General features: G+C 36.2%; 1 protein-coding gene and 1 non-coding gene across 6 annotated transcripts in view; both read left to right on the top strand.

The window, feature by feature from the left end:
• FCHSD2 (FCH and double SH3 domains 2) overlaps window positions 1-25,688 on the top strand; it is a 296,103-nt gene that overhangs the window by 150,559 nt on the left and 119,856 nt on the right. For all 5 annotated transcript variants that reach the window (XM_078433111.1, XM_078433113.2, XM_078433114.2 and 2 more), the window contains exons 5-8: window positions 7,892-8,036; window positions 19,471-19,604; window positions 23,595-23,649; window positions 24,640-24,768. In XM_078433111.1, coding sequence (XP_078289237.1) covers window positions 7,892-8,036; window positions 19,471-19,604; window positions 23,595-23,649; window positions 24,640-24,768 — 463 coding nt within the window. The remainder of the gene's footprint in view (window positions 1-7,891; window positions 8,037-19,470; window positions 19,605-23,594; window positions 23,650-24,639; window positions 24,769-25,688) is intronic.
• Window positions 19,041-19,146, top strand: LOC132662591 (U6 spliceosomal RNA). Its single transcript, XR_009602617.1, has one exon. It is a non-coding gene; the product is annotated as a U6 spliceosomal RNA (small nuclear RNA).

The raw sequence follows: 25,688 nt of genomic DNA, 5'->3' as shown, positions 1-25,688 counted from the left end.
GGGAGTCTGAGACCAGGACGGGTTCTGGGGATGTTCCTCTTCTGAGTTGCAGGTTTCTCAACTTCTAGCATGTCCTTACATGGTAGAAGGGGTTTGGGAGCTCTGTGGGGTCTTTTTTAAAAGAGCACTAATCTGAGATGCCTGGGTGGCTCAGTCGGTTAAGCGACTGACTTCAGCTCAGGTCATGACCTCATGGTGCATGGGTTTGAGCCCCACATCAGACTGTCTGCTCTCAGCACAGAGAGCACTTCAGAACTTCTGTCCTCCTCCCTCTCTGCCTCTCCCTCGCTCACACTCTGTCTCTCTTTCAAAAATAAATAAACATAAAATAATTTTTTTTTAATAAAAAATAAAGGGCAATAATCTGCCTATGACCTAATCACCTCCCAAAAGCCTCACCTCCTGGTACCATCATCTTTGTGGGTTAGGATTTCCACATAGGAATTTTGGGCAGACGCAGACATTCAGACCATAGCAAGTCCTTTCTTTATAAGTGTTTCTCAAAGTTCCCTCAGCTCACTAGTGACTGTTTTAAGTAATCTTATCTATCTTGTTCCTGTCTGTAAATATTGCCTATAAACTAGTAATGATCACGTTTTTATTAACTCTTTAGCCTGGGGACCAAAGTCAACTGCCTCCAACTTTGACTTCTTTCTAGATCTCATCTTCTCTTAGGAATATTAAGTAGCTGCTTCTCTGCCTGTGATCTCTCCCTTTCATAATTTCGTTAGTTGCAGTACCACCTTTTATATCTTTGTATCGCTTTATGTCTTTGTAAAATAGGCCTGCTGTCACTCCCCTGCTTGAAAATCTCCTGTGTTTCTCCTGGTCAATAGGATGAAATTTAAAATTAAAAAAAAAAAAAATATTCAAAGGCATGAAGAAACCTGGCCCCAGATTACCTTTCTCTCCTCATCTCTGTCCACTTCTTTTCTTATCCTTAGTTCCCTAATCTGTGAGCACCTCAAGCTATAGTTGTGTTGTAGTTACCACACCTCAACTACACTGAAATCAGTCATCCTCCTTGCCTTTACCTCTGTCACCTACACTTTTGGATATTCTTCCTTCTTACTAGCAAGAACAGTACTACATGAACACTTACTTATTAAACACTGTATTTTCTCCTTGTCATCAGTTACTGTATAAATGAATCTTAGACTTTGAGCTTATGTATCACATTTTCTAGAGTCTTCTTGATGTACACTGTTATATTTTTAGTCCTAGGGAGGATGTATAGTTTTGTTAATATATATATTTTTTAACTTTTTATTTTGAAATGTTGTAGATTCATGTGCAGTTGGAAAAACTAATACCAAGAGTTCTACTTTTCACCCGGTTCTCCCAATGGTAATACCTTACATAACTGTAGTATGTATCAGAACCAGGAAACTTATATTGATAAAGCCCACCAATCTAATTCAGAATTCACCAGTTTTACATGCACTCCTTTGTGCATGTCTTATATGCACTCATAAATTCTGTGGGGTTTTATCACATATGTAGATTTGTGTGACCATCATCACAGTCAGAATAAATTGGTTTATTTATTTATTTAATATTTTAGAGAGAAAGTGTGCACAAGCAGGGGTGAGAGGGGCAGAGGGAGAGAGAGAATCCCAAGCAGGATCCACACCCAGCACAGAGCCCAACACGGGGCTCCATCCCACGACCCTGGGATCATGACCTGAGCCAAAATCAACAGTCAGACACTTAACCAACTGAGCCACCCAGGCGCCCCAAGTTTGTTTCTTAATGATAATTCTTCCTGGTAAAGCTTTCTCTGTTTTCCATTGTAATACCCATATGGAAGATAGTTCACAGCACAGCATGATTTTAGATGGTATTTGGTGGATGACCATTTTTGAATTTTAGTAGTTATAACTTAATTATTATGGCAAGTGTCATTTGTTTTTCAGTTAGAATATGAAATTGTGAAATACATACATTTTAATTTAAAAGTTGAGTCATTGGGGCGCTTGGGTGGCTCTGTCAGTTAAGCATCTGACTCAATTTCGGCTCAGGTCACCATCTCAAGGTTCATGGGATTGAGCCCTGCACTGGGCTCTGCACTGACAGCATGGAGCCTATTTGGGATTCTCTCTCCCTCTCTCTGGCCTTTCCCTGCTCATGTACACACACACTCCCTCAAAATAAGTTAAAAAAAAACGGTGAGTTATTAAAAAAAAAAGATAAGAAAATAATAGTGCAAGAGAAATGAGACCAAAATCATGTTAGACATACACAAAAGCCTTAGGATACACAAAGCTTGATACCTTTATTACAGTGAAGAGACCCTTCTCTTGTTGCTAGCATTATTAGTGGGACCCAGAGCAATTTTATGTCAGGAGCAGAGGAGAGGTTTGGGAGCTAGATAGATTTGGGATTATATCTAGGCCTCATCATTCCCTCCTCTCTTTCCTCCACTAAATATGTATTGAGTGCCTTACATAGCATGCCAAACCCTGTTCTAGGTGCTGAGAATATAAGAGTGAATAAAACAGTGCTTCTGCTGCATGGAGCCTACATTCTAGTGAGAGAAAACAAGACAGTAAAACATATGAATAATTAAACATTATGTGTTGGTTTGAGTAGCCATAAATGAGATGGAATCAATTGACAGAACAGATTTTAGGAAAATGAAGAATTTGGTTTTGGACATTATAGTTTTAACGCCTATTAAACGTCCAAGTTGGATATGTTAAATAGGCAGTGGAGGAGAGGAAAGCTGTCTGGGCTGGAAACAAAAATTCAGGAATAGTTAGTATATTGACAGTATTTAAAACCGAAAGCCTGGATACTCATATTTGAAGAATAAGTGTAGTTAGAGAAGAGAAGCAGCTTGGGGATTAACTTTGGGGGCACTCCAGCATTTACAGAGCAGTGAGATGAAGGGGAACTAGCAAAGAAGATTAAAGAGTGGCTAGTGAAGTAGGAGTAGGTCAAGAGAGAATGATGTCTTAGAAGCTGAGGAAAGAACGCTTTTCAAGAATAAACTAGGTAAATTATGCTGATAAATTGAATAATAGGACCAAAGCTTGAATTGACTATTGGGTTAGCCATAAGGAGATTTTTGATGACCTCGCAAAGCACTTTCAGAAGAATGGTGGAGGCTAAGGCCTTATTTAAGTTAAATCAAGAAAGTCCAGGATCAGAGGGAGTACAAACAATAATTTCTGACTGTTTTCTCAAGGAGTTTTGTTGTTAAAAGGAGCAGGCATTGGGGTGGTAGCTAGAGAGAAATGGAGGGTTGATAGAGGATTTTTGTTTTCAATTTTTAAGTTTATTTATTTCTGAGAGATAGAGACAGAGTGTGAGCAGGGGAGGGGCAGAAAGAGAGGGAGACACAGAATCCGAAGCAGGCTCCAGGCTCTGAGCTGTCAGCACAGAGCCTGACGCGGGCTTGAACTCATGAACTGTGAGATCATGACCTGAGCTGAAGTCAGAGGCTTAACTGACTGAGCCACCCAGGTGACCCTGTTTGTTTGTTTGTTTGTTTTTTGTTGTTGTTGTTTAGATGGGAGACATTATAGCATATTTAGAGATCCATCCAATAGAGAGGGAAAAGTTGATGTTGTAAGAAGAAGCACAATTACTGGATTGCTATTCTTAAGTTATAGATTGTAGTGTAAATACAAAGGGTTGGCCTTCAGAGCACAGGTAGTTCTTCCAAGTAAAAAGAAAGATGACAGAGTGTATGGGTGCAGAAGTAGGGAGATTGGTAAATGTGGTGAGACATGTAGGCATTGTCTTCTGGTAGCTTCATTATCAGCTGAAAGTGTGGTCATAGTAGAGGTGTGAGATGAGAGGAAAAAGTGGGAAATAATTGTGTAGAAGATTGAGAGAATAAGAGAATTTAGGGGAATATAGTAGAATTGCTGCGTAGCACTAAGGAGTTACTAGAATGTATTAGACATCAATTTAAACTGAGACCAGGCAGCATGATTATGGTTTTTTCCAGTAACATTCTGCCACATGGAGACTGGTATGGTGTAAACAGAACTTTGGATTTAACCAAGGTTGAAATTTTATTTTTAAAGTTTATTTATTTTTGAGAGAGAGAGAGTGTGCATGTGCACACAAGTGGGGGAGGGGCAGAGAGAGAGAGAGGGAGAGAGAGAATCTGTTAGCGCAGATCCGAATGCCTGGCTCATACTTCCAAACTGCTAAATCATGACCTGAGCCGAAGTTGGATGCTTAACGACTGAGCCATCCAGGTGCCCCCAGGGTTGAAATTAGATTAGAATGATAGAAAGAGAAAGGGGCAAGGGTAATAAGTATATATACATAGGGAGTGGTTATAATGGTGGAGCATAAAACCGTCTGGATGAGGAGCTGAGAAGGGAAATATGAGACAGGGAAGAGATGGGAAGGGGGGTAAGATAGAATGGATTGTGGATTCCAATAGAGTTTAAATAATTGTTGGAGTCAGAATCCTAAAGAGAATGAGTGAAAACAGCAGGTGTTGGTCAGAGATTAGATGGTTACTTTGGGATTGGTTAGTGGTAATGGCAAAGTCTAGGTTATGACCATGGGAGTCCTGTTTCCAGGTGAGTAGCCTTAGGAAAATTCTGTAGTCTTTCTGAGCCTTACTTTTCTCTTCTGAAAAATGGGAATAATGCTTATTTTGCAAAGTTCACATGAGAATTAAATGATAATGTAAATGTAAAAATATATGACATATAGTATCTAGCATGTGATAGTTTCTTAAAAGAATTTCCTTCCTTTCTGTCATAATTTTGAGCCTCATTTCATGACCTGTGCAGAATAGCAAAATACCATACATGCTTAGTATCTTATGCCACAAAATTACATATATGGAGCCTAGTGAAATAAAAATATGTAAAAATCGCTCTACACCCATTATTATTTTTCCTCAGTTTAATGAAAAATACCACTACCATTGCAACTATCACTATTATGTTAACAAACACTAACATTTCTACTACAGTTCTGCTTCTGTTACTATTTATTCATTAAAAGAATCTCTGCCAAGGGTTTTTACTTCATTTGCATTTACTGTTATAAAATAACCCTGTGAAATACATGGTGCTGGTATTTTTGTTATTTTCTCCATTTGCCAGTTGAGGAAATGAAAGTATAGTGAAGTGTGCTATATATGATTATTTTGGTTGAACTAGAACTTGAACCCAGGTCTTCTGATTAACTTGTAACTAAATTATTTTCTTGTCATGGTGTCTCATTATATAGAATATGTTTGCATGCTATAGATCTGCTACTCTCCAAAGACCTCTTTTTAAACTTTACAAGGATTTTTCTTTTTATTGTATAGTCTTCGTAATATATATATATCCATTCATTTTTTTCATGCAATATGTATTTTCATAACCTTTCTAAATCTTAGGCCATGTGTTTAGGCCCTAGGAATACAATAGTGAGACAGACATGTACCCCTACCTTCATGAAATATTCACTATAGTGAGAGTGACAGACATTGACTAACAATTACATAAAAATATGTATAATTGAAGGAAAAGTGCTGGAGCCATGTAACGAATAACAGAGAGGAACTTGATGGAGTCTGGGTTGGGTTGGTGGTGATCATGAAAGACTTCTCTAAGGAAGTTATATTTAAGCTGAGATTTGAGGGATGAACAACAGTCAACTAGGTGAAGACTGAAAGGGAAGAGAGTGCTCCCTATGAGGAGAACCTGGATGAAGGGATCCTCCCTCCCTTCCTCCCTCCCACCTTTCCTTCCTTCCTTCCTTCCTTCCTTCCTTCCTTCCTTCCTTCCTCCCTTCCTCCCTCCGTCCCTCCCTCCCTCCCTCCCTCCTTCCCTCCCTCCCTCCCTCCTTCCCTCCCTCCCTCCCTCCCTCCCTCCCTTCCTTGTCTCTTTCCTTCCTTTCTGTCACATTTCATAGTGCTTCTCATTTTAATTATGATTTTAAAATGTATTTTAAGTGCAAATTAATAACTACAAAGCACAGTACTGAATTTTTCTCTCTGCATTCTCTGAACAGTTTGGACTGTTTAGGAGGGGCTGTGGTGAGTTTACATCCCAGGTTCCATCAGTTGTCATGCAGGCTATGGGCAACTTTAATTTTGCTGGGTTTTTTTCCCCAGCTTTATTGAAAAATAATTGACATATATCACTGTAAGTTTAAGGTATACAGCTTGATGGTTTGATTTACATATACTGTGAAATGATTACCACAATAGGTTTAGTTAACATCCATCATCTCATATTCATTTTGCTTTTGTGTTAACAGCTTTTGCTGGCACCATACACTGAATCTTTTTTCCAAAGGGAATGTGATATACTTCTGGTTAAATAAAAGAATATTTCCATCTAAACTAATTCATTTGATGTATTACAAAACCTAATCCACTATATAAACTAATCATTTTCTTATTTGAAAAATATAGTTACAATGTTTTTTAGTTCTTTTATTGTTTAATTTATTTATGAGACACAGAGCGTGCACGCACATGGGCTGGGAGGGGCAGAGAGAGAGAGAGAGAGAGAGAGAGAGAGAATCCTAAGCAGGCCCTCTCTCCGCTCAGTGTGGGGCTCGATCTTGGGAATGTGAGATCATGACCTGAGCCAAAATCAAGAGTTGGACAGACATTTAACTAACTGAGCCACCCAGGCACCCCAAGGTTTTTTTAGTTCTAAGTAGTAGCATTTATGTAGCACAAGGTATCATACATTGCTATAGTAGAAAATCCATGTGGCACAAGAAGGAAAATCTTAGGAGATGAATATTATAATCCATCAGTGCAAGCATCTCATTTTTTTTTTAATTTTTTTTTTAACGTTTTATTTATTTTTGAGACAGAGAGAGACAGAGCATGAACGGGGGAGGGGCAGAGAGAGAGGGAGACACAGAATTGGAAGCAGGCTCCAGGCTCTGAGCCATCAGCCCAGAGCCTGACGCGGGGCTCGAACTCACGGACCGCGAGATCATGACCTGAGCTGAAGTCGGCCGCTTAACTGACTGAGCCACCCAGGCACCCCAAGCATCTCATTTTTTAAAAACAAAATACCCTCCATTGTTATGATAAGTTATAAAATATGTTCAGCTAGTGCAGGTGCATACTAGAACTGACTAAGGAATTAGCAAAGTAGAAGAGAAGCTTTGAAAAGGACATTAGCTACAAAAAGCAAAAGATGAATAATTCTTTGAATTTCCCAAGAGATTGCTGAGCACATTTATCAAGTAAAGGTGATAGGAATTGCTTGGAATGATTCCAAGCCACAATAGGATGCTGGCTAAGCATTGTTACAACACAGAAACAGATGTAGAACATTGCTACCATAGAACTCTTTTGTCAGAGAAATAGACTTCTCAAGTATGTAAGCAATTGTTTATGATTTTTTTCCAGCTATATCAATTTATGTAAGAGAATAATATGATGTAGTTGAAAGAGAATCTACTTTAGAGGTACTCAACCTTCATCTATATCTCAGTACTACCACACTCTTTTGTGATCTAGGGTGATTTTTTCTAAATCTAAGGCATGCTCAGTTACCCCATCTCTAAAATTAGGAAAATATCTTAATGAAATAATGAAACTTGATATCCATAATGATGACCCTGAGACAGTGAAAGGTCTGGACAGTCTGAATTCACTAATTTTTATAGCATTAGCTTTGTCTGGAATTGCAATCCTTTACTCCATTACCAAGAATAGCTAATGAATCAAGATAGTCATTGCAGAGATATAAAGGAATAAAGTATATGTTGTGTTTCTCCCTTTATATGATAAAAATTTTACTACCTATATATATATATATAAACCACTATAAATACACTTTCAACTATAAAGAAAACATCCATTCTGTTTCACAGTGCTAGCCAGTAAGCATAAGGTTAGCCAACTTTTTTCCTTTTCCCTGCCTAATACTTTTCTGTCCCTCTTTGAATTTAGGAGCATGTATCCTGTTTGGAAATCTTTTCTTGAGGGAACAATGCAGGTAGCCCAGTCTCGGATCAATATATGTGAAAACTATAAAAACTTCATTTCTGAGCCTGCAAGGACAGTGAGAAGCTTAAAAGAACAACAACTAAAAAGGGTATTGTTTCTATTCTTTTCTTATATGCATTTTAATATCTAAGTGCTCCATTTGTAATCTGTAAGGTTATGTTAAATTGCATTTAACACCTTGAGCTTTTCTATATGGTCACAAATATTTCTGATTTCAACATGGACTTTTTGATTTCAACATGTTACTAGGATTTTTTTATTTCATCATATTCTTTCTAACTGCTGTGTTTTATTAACTGACAAAAGTGAGTATAATTTGAATCTGGATATTCTGAAAAGGTCAATGAATACTTCTTACAAATACCACTTTTCATCCTAATTCAAGTAAATAGATTTACTTAGTTGTACAATATTGTTATAGTTCAGTGTATAATAAAGTAGTTAAATGTTATTAATCCCACTGAGTCTTGAAAAAATTCATCTTGGTTTTAACTTGAGTCATTTTGCATAATAATTTAAAGGAAGTTGACACATTTTGACCAAATATGTGAAACTTATTTTCTTATTTTTCACCTAATAAGAAAACTTATTACCAAAAATGGTGTACTCTAAAGTTTAATTATATAGGTTATATAAAATTAAAGTTTTCAAATAGATCTACTTCTTTGATTATACAGAAATCAAAAATTCATAGAAAAAAATCACTATTAAATATGTTTATGAAGTGCTTGCTATTGAAGGTAGTTGATTGAATTGTATCCTTTTTTGGAGATAGAGTTACAAATACAAATTATTATGATGCCTAATAAGTAATTAAATTATTCCTATGGAAGTATCAATACTTTAAAAAATATTAAAGTAATCATTTAAGGAAATAGTCATTCAAAAACCATCCAGTGTTTTAATTCTAATTATCATTTGGATTTTCAAAATTGTTTTACAAAATCTAAAAAAACTAATTTTCCTTGTTTGCCAAAGATGATATTTGTAGCATAAAATCAGTATGTTAAATGTATTTTGTGTTTATATAAAATTTTCATCTCTTTCAAGCACTTGTGTAATATCAGTTGGTTTTAACATATCTGTATAGGAATGCCTTTTTTTAGCTCAAAATTACCTTTTCAAAACTACATAACCACTGACCAAACAATGCTTTTGAGTTGTGAAAATATGTGTTGTGTGTGTGTATATATATGTATTATGTATGTATGTATAAAACACATACATGTATGCAGAGAGAGGGTAGAAGATAGAGGCAGAGAATTTATACTAGCGTAATTTCCTAACTGGGAGGAAATACTGCGTTTCACATAGCCAATGCATTGACCAAATCTAATTGAATTACTGGAAAATTCTACTTTTCTCAATATCAGAATATTTTGAAAGAGTTTCTCTTCCATTGGGAGAATAGTCTCTGTCCCGAATTTAACCAGCGTTCCTGGGCAGAGAATGATGAGATTTGACAAGTCCTCATATCTGTGAATTATATAATATTATAGCTGGAAAAAAATGGTGTTTATGTTCCATCTAAGCAGTTGTTAGACGTTAGGTACATATTAGGTGTACCCTTTACAACTCTGAGATTACAGATGACAGAAACCTATTTCAAACTAGTTTAAGCCAAGAAAATAATGTATTAGCTTGGATAACTGAAAATTCCAGGGGTGGATCAGATGGTTAAATGATGGTATTAGAATTCAGTCCTTCTTTCCATCTAGTAGGTCTGTTTTCCCCTGAAGGCTTCATTCTTTTTTTTTTTTTTTTTTTTTTTTTTTTTTTTTTTTTTTTAAATCTACATCCAAATTAGTTAGCATATAGTACAACAATGATTTCAGGAGTAGATTTCTTAATGCCCCTTACCCATTTAGCCCACCCCCCCCCCACAACCCCTCCAGTAACCCTGTTTTCCATATTTATGAGTCTCTTCTGTTTTGTCCCCCTCCCTGTTTTTATATTATTTTTGTTTCCCTTCCCCTATGTTCTTCTGTTTTGTCTCTTAAAGTCCTCATATGAGTGAAGTCATGATTTTTGTCTTTCTCTGACTGACTAATTTCACTTATCATAATACCCTCCAGTTCCATCCACATAGTTACAAATGGCAAGATTTCATTCTTTTTGATTGCCGAGTAATACTCCATTGTATATATATATCGCATTTTCTTTATCCATTTATCCATCAATGGATATTTGGGCTGTTTCCATACTTTGGCTATTGTTGATAGTGCTGCTATAAATATGGGGGTGCATGTGTCGTTTTGAAACAGCACACCTGTATCCCGTGGATAAATTCCTAGTAGTGCAATTGCTGGGTCATAGGGTAGTTCTATTTTTAGTTTTTTGAGGAACCTCCATACTGTTTTCCAGAGTGGCTGCACCAGCTTGCATTCCCATAAAGGCTTCATTCTTTAGCAACTCTCCACATGGTGGCCCCCAAATGAAGGATTTATAAATCTTATAGCAATCCCTCACTTTGCATTGTCCCAAAAGTTCCAATGAAATTTCCCAAATTGAGGCTCATTGGCCTGTCTTGGGTTACCAAGACCCCCACGTTGGGGTTTACAGTCCTCATGTAAACTATATGTACTAAAAATGGGGAAAGATAATTTTCCAAAAGAAAATTGAGATGGATTTCCAAAGGAAAAACAAGGGAAATAAAGACAGAGCAAGCAAAACAACAGATAGCCACTGTAGTTGGCTTCTCCAATTGTACTTCCCAAGCTTTACAACAAATTGACACCATATAGGATAAATAGGTGATCTATTCTTTTTCCTTTGCTTCTCTAACCTTTCCCCCATTTTTTTTTTTTTTTTTTTTGCCTTTTGGATTAATTGTGTATTTTTCATTTCTTCTTTTTTTTTTTTTAACTTTAGTGTGATAAGAACAGTTAACATGAGATCTACCTTCTTAACAGATTTTTAAGTCTACAATACAGTATTGTTATCTATAGGCACAATGTTATACAGCTAATCTTGGGTTTACTCATTTAGTATAACTGAAATTTTGGTCGGTTAGCAGTTCTTTCTTTCCTCTTCTTCCAGCCCCTGCTGACCAGAATTCTATTCTTTGCTTCCATGAGTTTTACTATTTTAGATACTTCATGTAAGTGGAATCATGCAATATTTGTTCCTTTGTGACTGGCTTATTTCATTTAGGGTAATGTCTTGCAGGTTCATCTATGTTGTTGCATATTGTAGGATTTCATTCCTTTTTAAGGCTGAATAATACTCACTATGAGTATATGCTACATTTTTATACATTCATGCATTGCTCAATACTTTGATTGTTTCCTTACTTTGGCTTTTGTGAATAGTGCTGCTGTGAACATGGGGTGTTAATATCTCTTTGAGATCCTGATTTCAATTATCGTGGATAAATACTCAGAAGTGGGATTGCTGGATCATATAGTAGTTCTATTTTTAATTTTTTGAGAAACTGCCATACTGTTTTCCTTATTGCACCATTTTGCGTTCCCAGCTGTGTATAAGGGTTCCTGTTTCTCCATAACTTCACCAATGGTTATTATCTTTTGGGTTTTTTTTTATATGTATGTAATAACTATCCTAGAAGTTATGAAGTATCTCACTGTGGTTTTGACTCGCATTTTCCAGATGATTAGTGACATTGAACAATCTCACATTTTTCTTTTCTTATTTTAAAAGTAACCTCTACTCCCAACATGGTGTTTAAACTCATGAACTAGAGATCAAGAGGCACGTGCTCTACTGTCTGAGCTAGCTAGGCACTGCACTTGTATTTTTTTATTATCAAATTTTGCTCCACTATTAGCTTTTTAATTTTATAATTTTGTATTATTCTTTTACTAGTTACCGTAGAGACTCCAGTATGCCTCCCTGACTTAGTCAAGTTTATCTGGAATTGGTACTTATACTATTCTCCAGACTTTCAATTAATTTAATAAAGTTTACCTGGAATTAGTATTTACTACCTTATACACAATATAAAAATCTTCCAACAGTGTAATTCCATTTGCCTCCCCATTATAACTTTTGTGCTGTCAGACCTTTTGAATTTGTTCATATGACATTTGTACTTTTTATGCATTTTCTCTATTTCCATCTTTTTTTTCTTTCTGTACTTCAGTCTGAGTATTTTCTACCAGTGTCTTACAGTTCATTAATATTCTGTTTTAAGCTATTTCCAATCTGCTTTTAAAACATATTTTGGAGTCTTAATGTATTTTTCAGTTCTAGAATTTTTATTTTATTTTTTAAAAACCAATTCTGTGTTTCTGGTGAAGTTGTTCTCCATGTTTTTCCTTTATTTTCTTAAATAGGTTACTCCTAATCTCTGGTTCATGATTCCGCTGTCGAAATCACTATAGGTCTCCTTTTTTTTTTTTTTTTTTTTTTAAGTTTATTTATTTATTTTGAGAGAAATAGAGTGTGGCTCTGTACTGTCAGTGCAGAGCCCAATATGGGGCTCAATCCCATGAACGGTGACACCATGACCTGAACCAAAATCAAGAGTCAGACGCTTAACTGACTGAGCCACCCAGGCACCCAAGGCCTTTTTTTTTAATCATTTACTGTTTTTCTTGGGTTTTGGTTATGCCTCATAATGCTGGACATTGTGAATAAAAATTATAGAGGCTCTGGAATATGTTTTTTATTTCCAAAGAGAGTTAAATTTTCTAGCAGGCAGATAGAATACTGTCAGGTCACCTTGATCCTGTTAGGGTCTGGTTTTAGCCTTTCTTAGGGCTGTTCTGTTTCACCATTGTCCATATTTTGGTATAGGGTGCCTACCAAAACCCTTCTACTTTGACAAGACTTGACTCTAACCTCTGTCTTCTCCACATCATGTAGCTGTTCTGACCCTCTGGTACTTGCTCAGCTTATTAGCCTTTCAGCTGCTCTTCTTTACTGGATTTCTTGGGGTTTTACCCCATACATGCCACTTAGAAGTTAACTGATGACTCGGGGAAATTGCATACAGATCTTTGGGCTTGCTTCTCTGTAGCACCCTTCTTACCAGAATTTAGCCTCTCAAGTTTTTCCTCTTGTAGCATCCTTAAACTCTGACCTCTGTTTCCTTAATCTAATAAGATTGCCTGTTTCTCTGTACCCTGATTCGACAAATGCCCGAAGAAAAAAAGTCACCTTAAATGTAGAGCTTACCTAGCTGGGCTTCCCTTCTTCCATATATCATAGTCCTGTAAGTCCAGTGTATGCTGGTATCTTTTAAAAACCTGTTTTGTCCAACTTTTACAATTTCCAGACTAGAAGAAGGTAGTCTGAAACAACTTGTTTTGTCATTATCACAACCAATTTTGTTTTCCCTCAATAACATTTTAATGGTCATGTTCTTTTAAAAATTTTCTCTATTGTGTCAGTTTTCTAAGACGTGGGGGTAAATTCAGTCATATTACAATTAAAAAACGTCTGTCCATTGTGATTATAACGAGAATAATATTATGGCTTTTTCGAAATGATTTTCTGTATGCTGGCATTTGCTTATAAAACAAAACAAGAGCCATAATAATCTAAGACTTCTGCCATTTTTAAAAATTGAGATATAATTCACATAACATGAATTTCAGGTGTATAATGTAATGATTTGATATTTATATATATTGCAAAATGATCACCATACTAAGTCCAGAAGTCCAGTTAACATCCATCATTGTATTAATTATTAGTAATACTTCAGTTCATATCTTTCTCATGCAAACTAGAGTTTATGTTTCTTTGAAATAGTTGGGATTTACATTTGGATAACACTTTAGAGTTTGTAAACTGCTACCATATCCATTATAGTCTCATTTGATTTTCCTATCAACTTGTTAGGTATATTAATCTTATTATTTTACAAATGATAAAACCCAGCCTAAAAAATGTTAAAGAGACTTAGTAGTAAATAACACAGCAGAAACTTGAATATACTGCTTCCTAATTCCAAATCCTATGCAATCTTCTAAAAACACTTGAACTTTAATATTTAAATAAGTTTACAGAAAAATACATACAATTCCTTTACCTTAGTAGACTACTTAATTATCTTACTCCTTTTATCTTCTTAGTTTTTGCAATAGTTACGATTAATACATCGATCATTTTTTAGCATATCCCATTTTCTTCATTCTATTTCCTAATTAATTGTTCATGTTTCTATGCAATCTTTGTGTTTACTATTTTTAATTCCTGAATGAGTTTTTTATTTATTCTACTTTATTTAATCATACCTTTGTTTTTGGACATTACCACTAAGTCTGCAATAAAAATTAACTTTTTCTTTGAAGTTACTTCCTTAGCATGAATTTCTAGGACATGACTACTAGGTTAGAGAATCAACTGATTTGTGGGACTTTAATGTATTGGCTCAAGTTGCTATTTTATTTTTATTCCTCTCTTCAAGTTATTGCCAAGTATATCTTATTCTAAGATCTGTGTCATACTTAGGTATCATACTTCTAATTTCTTCACTAGAATTCTAGTATCCAAGTTTGTCACCATTTTATATAATACCTTATCCTTAAGGTAAACTTGTACATTCATTTCTGTGTCTGCTCAGTGCTGATAACTCTTGGTAAAGAGCTGGGCTTATACCATACCAAGTCTTTTCTTAACATATAGGCATTATTAAGTAAGCTTCTTTTTAAGTATATAACTTAGTCCCCTCAGAAAACTGGATTCCTATGAAGAAATTTAATCTAAATTTGGAAAGGAAATCCTAGGTAATCTTTTTCTTTGCAAATTAAGTTTTATGACTTGTATTTAACAAATATTTTTGGTGCAGGCATATCTCAAAAACATTGTGGGTTGGTTTCATACCACTACAATAAAGCAAATATTGCAGTAAAGTGAGCCAAATGAATTTTTTGGTTTCCCAGTGTATATAAAAGTTATGTTTACCCTATACTGTAGGCTATAAGTGTGTGGTAGCTGTGTCTAAAAAAAAAAAACAAAAAAACACAATGTACATACCTTAATTTAAAAATACTTTATTGCTAAAAATGCTATCTATCATCTGAACTTTCAGTGAGTCATAATCTTATTGCTGATAGAGGGTCTTTGCCTTGATGTTGGTGGCTGCTGATGATCAGGGTGGTGGTTGCTGAAGGCTAGTGTGGCTGTGGCAATTTCTTAAAATAAGACAACGAAGGGGTGCCTGGGTGGGTCAGTCAGTTAAGCATCTGACTTCGGCTCAGGTCATGATCTCACAGCTCGTGTGTTCAAGCCCCACATCAGACTCTATGCTGACAGCTCAGAGCCTGGAGCCTGCTTCAGATTCTGTGCCTCCCTCTTTCTCTTTGCCCCTCCCCTGCTCATGCTCGTTCGTTCTCTCTCTCTCTCTCTCTCTCTCTCTCTCTCTCTGTGTGTCTCAAAAATAAACATTAAAAAAAAATAAGACAACGAAGTTTGCTGCATCCATTGACTCTTCCTTTCACACACAATTTCTCTGCAGCATGTGGTGGTGTTTGATAGCATTTTACCTATAGTAGAACTTCTTTGACAATTAGAGGCAATCCTCTCAAACACTGCTGCTGCTTTATCAACTAAAATTATGTAGTATTCTAAATTGTCATTTCAACAGTCTTTACCAGGAGTAGATTCCTTCTCGAGAAACCACTGTCTTTGCTCATCCATAAGGAGCAGTTCCCCATCTATTCAAGTTTTATCATGAGATTGCAACAATTCAGATACATCTTCAGGCTCTACTTCAAATTCTAGTTCTCTTGCTATTTCCACCACATCTACAGTTCTTCCACTAAAGTCTTGAATCTTCAATTTGTAAAAAATGCAGTATCTGCAGCGCAGGAAAGCAAAGTGCAATGAAATGAGGTATGTCCTTGTTTTGCTGTGTGCAGAGCACTTTCCTTTGACAAAAACTCAAATTACTCTGACTTCAAACAGTTCATTTTGGTGATGGAAGACATTTGGTTAAGGATTTACTGAAGGCTAGGGAAGAATAGATCATAAAAGATCTCTTCATTGTACACATGGGCTATCTATCTAATATTATTTGATGAACAGTATCTTAGAAACTTATGTAAAGGGAAAGAAAAAACAAGAATAGAATCACCCTGAGTTTTCTGATGAGATTTTTGAGAAATCCTTTCAAAGATACGAACTATCATAAGGTCCCCCTGATATTGTCACATATAGAGAAAGTAATTTAATTGGTAGCCTTTTATAGATGAAAATGAATTAAGTAATCAGGTCTAAGAGATACATCTTATCCTTCGAAGGGTAGGCATATGAGCAGTGAGTGGCTGTGTGTGGGTCTGTGCACGTGTACGCACATATGTTCTCATGTACCCATGGTGTTCATTTGTGTGAATATACTGATATCCTAGCCACATGATGTGCAATCCACATGAAAAGCTTTGACCAACTGTGTTTAGTTTCCTCTCGAAATGCTCAACTTAGCAGACCCTTTCCGTGCATGTAAATCACCACAGGATTCTTGAGCTTGCCTTCATTGATTAGTTTTTCTGAGGTGTCAAGTTCTATTGTTTTGGATGAACATTTTGGTTATAAATGCCTTATACCTGACTCCTCTTTTAAATAATCTGTCTCATTTTCCCATTAAACATGGTTTTCAGACCATGCCCCAGTTTTTGGATCTTACTTTTATTTGTATGTATGTATGTATGTAAATCTATGCCCAACACGGGCCCAAACTCATGACCCCAAGATCAAGAACCGCATGCTCTTACAAGAGGTTTGTTGAGGTGCTGGGTAATCCAGTCAGTTAAACATCCAACTCTTTATTTCAGTTCAGGTCATGATCTCACAGTTTGTGAGTTTGAGCCTCCTGTCAGGTTGCACAGAACCTGCTTGGAATTCTCTCTCTCCCTCTCTCTCTCTGCCCCTTTCCTGTTCATGCACATGCACATGCACGCTCTCTCTCAAAGTAAATAAATAAACAAGAGGTTTATTTGTGATAAGGACTATTAAAAATTAAAGGGAAAGACAGATTTTTCTACAAGATAAAAGCTTACTATTTTAGTGTATCTATAAAATGAAATATTATTCAGCCATAAAAAGAAATGGAGAAATAATACATGATACAACATAGATGAACCCTAAATACATTATGTGAGGACTTAGGACATATAAGGCCACATAGTTACATGATTCCATTGATAAATGAAATGCAGGAAATTCATAGAGACAGAAAGTAGATTAGTGGTTTCCAGAGACTAGGGATAGGGGAAAATGAGGAGTGACTGCTAATCGGTATGGGGTTTCTTTTTTGGGTGATGAAATGTTCTGGAATTAGACAGTGTAAATGGTTGTACAACCTTATAAATATACTAAAACCCACCAAATTGTATACTTTTAAAGGACGAATTTTGTGGTATGTGGATTACATATAAATTTTTTTAAAGCTTACTATTTTAAGATAAAGTATCTCTACATGAGTTGTCACAAAACTGGGGTAGGTACTATAATGGATTAACATGGTAAATGATAGCATCACTTTCTCACTTTATGACTTTGGGTAAATTATTTAACCACTTTAAGTCTATTTCCTTATCCTAAAATAGGACTAGTATGAACACTTTTACCAGAGTCATTTGGAAGAGTAAATGTGATAATATTTATTAAGTACTAAACTTAGTGCATTCTTCCTATGTGCCCATAGGGAGTCTTCTTAAGTTTAACGAAACATTGAGACTGTCATGATTATTGTAGGCCATACCTGGTATGAGATTAACTTAGAAGGACATTAGAACAGGGAACACAGTTAACCAGCAGGGCAGTGTCTAGTGCTAGTATTTAGTTCTTTCACTGGTGTATGTCTCAGTCTACATAGCCAACCACGGTTATTCTGTTTGGTTCCTCAGGTAAGAGATCTAGGGCAAGAGAATGAGAGAGAATGTACAGGGGTAGCCACAGGCCCTAAAGGAGACTAAAAGCTTTTATGACAACTTTACAGACAGAGCTTCCAAAGTCTATGAGAAGGACACATCCAGACACAGGAATTACAATACTCAAAAAAGCCTAAAGCCAGGGCTTCTCCACCAGATATTTATAGTTCATTTGTACTTTGATGCAGTTTGCCTGTCGGGTTCATAAGCAGTGTTACCAAATAACACAGTTGACATTGTGTCTTCATCAGGTTTCTGTTGAAACAGAGACCTAGAAAGTTAAGCAAGGGTCCAGTTTTCATGCAGAGGAGAAAGAAGTGGCTTTTTAACCCTTTATTCACAGCCTGACACTTGATAAGTGCTCAGTAAATATGCCCATAGAGAACCTTCCAGGTTTTGCACTTTCTGTAAAGTAGTCCCTTTTATTTGTTTAATATTTGTTTATTTATTTTCAAGAGAGAGCACAAGTTGGGGGGGGGGGGGCGGCAGAGAAAGAGAGACACACACAGAATCCAAAGCAGGCTCCAGGCTCTGAGCTGTCAACACAGAGCCTGACGCAGGGCTCGAACCTATGAACCGTGAGATCATGACCTGAGCTGAAGTTGGACACTCAACTGACTGAGCCACCCAGGCACCCCAAAGTTGTCCCTTTCTTAACACCTAATAATTTCTGGGAAACTCTAGCCTGTATGTCACATGTGTAAGTTTGTGCTTTATCTATGCTATTCCAGTGTCCTTGCTCTATCTACTCCATGCTGTTCAGCCTGGCACAATAGTCCCTCACCAATATCTCCTCCTACTTTGCTGAGGTTTTTTGTCAGTCTCCACTAAATACTATTTCAGGCTCAGAAGTTTTTCAGTGAGAGCTTCCCTAAATTTGTCTCAGGCTGGCAAAACTTTTCAGTGGTTTGTTTCAAACTGGGAAAAATGTTTCCCCTTTGGATATCCAGAAGAGTTGCAAAGCAATGTTACTTTGGCCCAATTGTGTTATAAAAATTTATTGATTAAACATTTCTTCGAGTTAATTATGTCTGTCCCTTCTCTCAGAGTGTATAGGTGTATCCAAAGAATTGAGCTGGCAGTAATTTTGAGTAGTAACTGTTATGTGGTACCCAGGTTTCTTGCTTCTCTTCATCTCGGACTTAATGTCAGACTTGTCAGATTTCTTTCCTTCTTTCCCAGAGTAGAATTCTTCACTACCTTTGCACCGTCAGTTCCCCAAACATGTAGAGACTTTATTAAGATTATGAAGAGTGCTCGCTTTGGCAGCACATATACTAAAATTGGAATGATACAGAGAAGATTAGTATGGCCCCTGTGCAAGAATTATGAAGAAATACAGAATTGCTTTGTTCTTTTGCCTTTATTGCCATGAAATCTCCAATAATAAAAGCATTTTCATTGTTGCTTTTCTTTTGCTTTACCTTACTGTCAGTCATCAGCGGCACTGTGGTTATTTCTCAAAGCAGAGTTGTTAAGCAAACTGGGACAATATTCAATACCTTACTTGAGATGGGAGTACCAGCTGTTCACTGGATTTTAATTTACAATTTGACGGAGACTAAAGTGCTGATTTTTCTCTTGGGTTTCCATCCTGAGGGCATGGTGCATAGTCCTTAGGACAAATTCATTTCGGTAAGCCTGAAAACTAATATCATAATAATTGTACTTTGTATTTTACAGTGTGTGGACCAGTTGACGAAGATCCAAACTGAATTACAAGAGACGGTGAAAGATTTAGCTAAAGGCAAAAAGAAGTACTTTGAGACTGAACAGATGGCTCATGCAGTACGGGAGAAAGCTGACATCGAGGCAAAGTATGTGTTTTAGCATTTCTGAAAAAGTAATTATGCAAATAAATGTTATTTTTGCCAGTACTTTGTTTTCTATTAATATAGGGCATAGACTCATTCTCAGGTTATCTTGGTTTCGTCTGACCTATAAATGTTACATACTTTCAAATTTTTCTTTCATATTGGCTGATCTCATTTCAATTAATACAGCAATAAGAGAATGTTTGATCAGTCAGTTTCACGTTCAATTGAATTATGGAAAGGAAAGAAGACAAATGAACATGGTATCAAAAGCTTAGCAAAAGCCTGTTGAAGTTGCTGTGGTATCTGAGTATCAGGATTTAAGAGCTTCATTTTTTTCATGCTAGACTCTAAATCAGTTGTATTTGGAAATCCCTGATCCTTAGCATGCCATTGAGGACCTTGGACATGTCAAATATATAAGAGCACTAACCTCAGTATAGAAACCCTGACTCAAGCACAGTTTCTCTCTTATGTGAAGTTCTAATACATACACTTTTTTAATGTGTGCTTTAGCAACTGTGTGCATTTTACTCTTCATATATGTGACTTATAAGTCCTTGATTTTGAGAATAATTAGGAAAAAAAGAAACTGGCATTTGGTACAGAAGGAACTGGCAGTTGGTAATAAAAAAGAGATCTAAAACAAGCCGTAGAGATTTTTGCTATGACAAGTTGAGGAAAGATAAAAAGTTTTTGAGAAAAAATAAACCTGTGTCATAGAATGGTACTCTAAAGAGGTCTGTGAGGAGAGCTGAGACTCCCGTTTAATGCAAAATCTGGAACTCTGAACTCCTAATCATGAAATCAGAAAGGTTATGAACACTTGTACAGACTAGCAACTAGTGGGTGAGGTTCGTTAATATGCTTTTATCAGCAGGAAGTTAAGCAATCTCATAACCCTCTTGTGAAAATTTAGTGTATCCTTGAAAGTTTATGTAGTACCAAAGTATGGTAGACGAATACTCATGAAATACTTAATGTTACTGGAAAACATATTTAATATTTCCCTAATTTAGTTTATTGTCTTTATGATTTTATTTTTGTGAGCATACAAATATTTCCCATACTTTCATAGAGTCAATGAACCCATCTTCCCAATAAGACCTGAAGATTTTAGATTAGATAATCTCTAATAGGAATTTCCTCTCCTAGTGGTTTTTAGGAATTTGTTTTTTAAAACTCTCAGGATTCTAGAACAGAGAGTTGACAGATTTGTAGAGCATATGTAAATACCTACTTTAGCCAAGGGCCACAGAGTGTAAATGCGGACAGTTGCAAGGCTATTCCTAAGAAGTCTAGATTTGACAGGGTCTAATTCACAGATGTTGATCTCAAGAAACTGCCTTCTAATATGGCCCAAATTCAAAGGGATTTTAGTATATAAGACATTTTATCTCAGTGTGTAACTTCTCTGGAAAATTCAACTACAGAGTAAGAAATGTTTCTTTATCTTCATTCGCTCACTAAACGTTTATTGAATAATTATATTGGGTGCTGTGGGTACAAAGATGAGTAAGATAAGCTTTGCATCCTTAAGAAATTTAAAGCCTAGAATTAAAGACAACTGTGTTTAAAAGTAACTTTATGACTTGTTTATTCACAGCAAATTCAAAGAAATTAAGTGCCTCATGTCACTCAGTAACATATTTGCTGTAATTGTATGAAAACACTGTTTTGTAAGCCTAGAAAATAGATTAATTTTGCCTCATGAAAAAGGAAACCTTTATAGAAGAAGTGGTATTTGGACAGAATCTTGAAGAAGATGGGAAGGAATATCAGAAAGGGGAAGTGAAAACTAGACTATATGTAGTTTTGGTAGGTGATTTGACAGACAGTAAGATGTGCACATTAGGAGAGAGCACACAAGGAAGAGGGAAGGGAAGGATGAGTTCCATTTTGGATGTGTAGGTTCTGAAGAGCCTGTAGGACTCTGAGGTGAATAAATTTGGTAGGGGGTCACATATCTAACTCTCAGATGAGAATAGGGCCTATCAGATGATTGCCTGTCAGGGTTGATTGCCTATCAGATGATAGCTATACGGTTGAAATCCTATATTAGATGAGAAATTGAGTTTGAGACCCTAAGGAGCATTAATTAACATTTGGAAGTAGATGATGAAGAGGAGTGTGCAATACAATTCACCATTCATATATATCTTATTTTTTATAGATCATAATCTTTGAGCACAGGAACTGTTTTTTCTTTTTTTTTAATGTTTGTTTATTTTTGAGAGAGAGAGAGAGATCACAAGCAGGGGTTGGGGGGCAGAGAGAGAGGGAGACATAGAATCCAAAGCAGACTCCATGCTCCAGGCTGTCAGCACAGAGCCTGATGTGGGGCTCAAACCCACAAACCGTGAGGTCATGACCTGAGCTGAAGTCAGATGTTTAACTGACTGAGCCACCCAGGCGCCCCTGGAACTGTATTATTCTATTACTAATACTTTCTTAAGTTCCACACAAGAATTATATGAAAATTAGCAAATGAAGCAGAAACTAGAAACTTAAAACCTTATTTTGGAAAATCCAGGTGCAACTCAGACTATTTGGATAATGACTACAATAAAAAAGGAGAATCAAGAATACCCTAGTCTTTTTTAGCCTTGAACAGGCTGTCCCAAATTTTAAAGCTTGTGGCCTTTGCTTTCTTTCTTTGTTTTTTTTTTTTTTAATGTTTATTTATTTTTGAGACAGAGAGAGACAGAGCATGAACAGGGGAGGGGCAGAGAGAGAGGGAGACACAGAATCTGAAACAGGTTCCAGGCTCTGAGCTGTCAGCACAGAGCCCGACGCGGGGCTCGAACTCACGGACCGTGAGATCATGACCTGAGCCAAAGTCGGACACTTAACCGACCAAGCCACCCAGGCGCCCCAGGCCTTTGCTTTCTTAAATCAGAGTGAATAACAATCTGATTAATAAAAACAGGCAAAACCCTAGGAAATATGAATATGGCAAGATAGAAAATAACAGGAAAATCGTGGACCTTATTTTTTTTTAAACACTGGGGAAGTAGTTAGGATGCGTATGTGTACGTCCCTGAATGTTTCTCTTTTGTTAGAAAGAGCATAGACTGCTTTTGCTATCCTCCTCACATTTGCTGTGCAGAGACTGGCTTGCTGCGCCTTCCATTCCCAGGTGGTCTGCAACTTGACTTCGTATTATGGCATAGCATTCAGCACATGCCCTGAGTTCTCCCATGGCAGTCACCATAACACTGCAGTCGAGGCAAACATTGCCGCCTCAAAAGTCACTGGTTGTGGGGGTGTTGGTTATTCCTTAGTGTTTGTTGACTTTCTTCTTCTGCTTATCTCTAGTTGTTTGGGTAAAACCAGCATTTTGTTAGATTATTGTTTCCTTCCCAAACCAAAAGGGATTGAGAGAAATAAGGACACCAGAATGGGAGAAGATTGAATAGAACAAAATCATATAGGGCAGAGAGAACAAGGACTTTCTCACTGTATTCAAATACTATATTAACAGTGGACTTTTAATGGGAGAAAAAAATGGAATTAAGGACTTTCAAGAGCCCGGTAATATCATGCTGTAGATTGCACTGCAGGTGTTACAGCATATTGCCCATGGCGCTGAAAGCCTAAGTTTTGCCTCCATAGATTGGTCATCCCTAGGCATCCTTGAACTTTCTTATAGGAACTAAAGTGTGTGTAATTGTATGATAATGGAAATAAACTGTAGTTTGATGACTCTTGTTTATTAAGAGATACCAATATATTGGATTTGTCAAATTGTATTTTTGTCATTCAGGATATTTTTATTAAATATCCCAATATTTTCTGTTGGACTACAATATTCTTCCTGTAGTAAAATAAAGGAAAATAATCATTGCTGTCGGTTTTCCATTTGTTAGTACTCTTTTGGAATAGTGTTGTGGAAAGTGTCATTTTAAAAAAAGTTTGGAATTATAATACTTAATAAGTTTTATATGTAATTTTATAATTTTATTAAACATACTATTTTCTGTTTTATTATAGATCTAAACTTAGTCTTTTTCAATCAAGAATCAGTTTACAGAAGGCGAGTGTAAAGGTAAGTTTTTGAAAACTTTCACAATTGAGAAACCTTAGCTTATTAAAAAAATTGTTTTTTTTGAGGATTAAAGTCAGTTATTTCCACCTAATGTAGAGAAGCATATTAAAGTCATTAACTTAGGGAAGAAGTTTCCTTCCCAGTTCATGGGAGTTTTTCACCCAGATGTCAGCACTTGGACACCACTTGCTTGTCAAGATTGCTTCAGAGATTGGTTTCTATACTTTACCTGCTTAGGTAGCCTATTGTCTGTAACTCTTAGTCCAAGAGGCTTAGTCCACGGGCTCTAGAAAATCTCTGCAAAATCCATTTCATTCATATTTACACACTTGAGTATATATTCCGGGCCAATGCAAGTGAGATTTTTCTGTGGGACCCTTAAGCTGTGGATACCTGATAAGTTAAATTTAATAACCTGCCTTTGGCTGTCATGATCCCAACTAGCACCCAGTTCTTTTGGCACATGAGGAGTGTTGATTTTTTTTAAAAAACTTTTCTAACTCCCAACAGCTTTACCCATGTCTTTGAAGATAAGGCACTTACTCAATTTGGAACCTTTATTTTCCCATCTGAATAAAATGAGCAAAATATTTTGAAGTTTCCTGAAAAGCTTTGGAAGTAGGTTAAATGTAAATAAGAAATATGTAAGAACACTCTTACCATGTATAACAGTTCTAATCACTGTTTATTTAATTTCTTAACAGTGTTGAATATTTTTTTTTTAATTTTTAAATTTTATCTTAAGTAAACTTTGTGCCACACATAGGGCTCAAACTCACAACCCTGTGATCAAGAGTCACCTGCTCCACTGACTGAGCCAGCCAGGTGCCCCTAGTGTTGAGTAATTTTTTATGTGTATAAATATTTTTCCACGTGGTTACCTTTACTCTTGTTGAGGAGCTATTAATTGCCAGCTAAGAATGGTATCTTTATATATTTTACAGTTCAGTTGTCAGTTTGCATTGATTTTTTTCTTTTACTATGTTTTAGTTAAAAGCCCGGCGATCTGAATGTAATTCCAAAGCTACCCACGCAAGGAATGATTATCTTCTTACATTAGCAGCAGCAAATGCACACCAGGATCGCTACTATCAAACAGACTTAGTTAACATTATGAAGGTAATACAGACTTAATATCTGTGGTAATTTTGTTTCATTAAAGACAAAACAACTCATGAGTTGAATTAGGCAGATAGGATTAAGTGTGAGTACAGTAGCAGCCAGGCTTCTTTGCAGTTCATTGAAGTATACTTGATACTGTTTGGGTAGCCTCTCTTTCAGGTAATTTTGAATTAATTTTTAATGTAAAATATCATTCAAAACCAAATCACAGTAAAAGACTGTATTATGTATTAGTCTCTAGCAAGTGGCAGATGTTTACTATATAATGGCTATTAATATATAAAATACAAAATAAGATTATTTTTTTAAAGCTTAGATTTTTTAAATTTCACAATTTTATCCTTAATTGATATGGAAACTTGTACATTAATGTTTTATGATTTTGGGTGTCCATGAGAAGACAAGAAAATGCCTAGTAGTTCTATGAAAATGTCTCTACCCTGGATATCACCCTGAAATGTAGATAGATTGTATTATGTCTCTTATGTACTCAAACTCTATCTTGGTCTTTCTTTGATTATACATCTATGTGTATCTTTAACTTTCACTGAAGTAAAGGAAAAGAGATGGAGAAGAAAACCTTTTTAACTTACTGCCAGCTCCCCACTTGTTGCTGGTATATAATTTTACATAGAGTGTATCTCATTTTCTCCTGTCTTCTCAAGGACCCAACATTTGATTATTCTGTCTTTCTCTTATATTTTCAAACCTTCCTTTTCAAATGCATTGTTATTTTCTTAATGTTTTTTTGAATTTTTCATTTTAGAGAGAGAGTGGGGGAGGGGCAGAGGCATTGGGGTCGGGGAGAGAGAGAGAGGGACAGACAGAGAGAGAGAGAGAGAATGAATCCTAAGCAGGCTCCTTGCTCAGCGTGGGGCCCGACATGGGGCTCAGTCCCACGACCATTGGATTGTGAC

This window comes from Panthera onca, chromosome D1, assembly GCF_046562875.1.
Source record: "Panthera onca isolate mPanOnc1 chromosome D1, mPanOnc1 haplotype 2, whole genome shotgun sequence".
Classification (NCBI taxonomy): Eukaryota; Metazoa; Chordata; class Mammalia; order Carnivora; family Felidae; genus Panthera; species Panthera onca.
The sequence above is the reverse complement of the archived record's forward strand: the minus strand, read 5'-3'. Positions and strand labels throughout refer to the sequence as shown.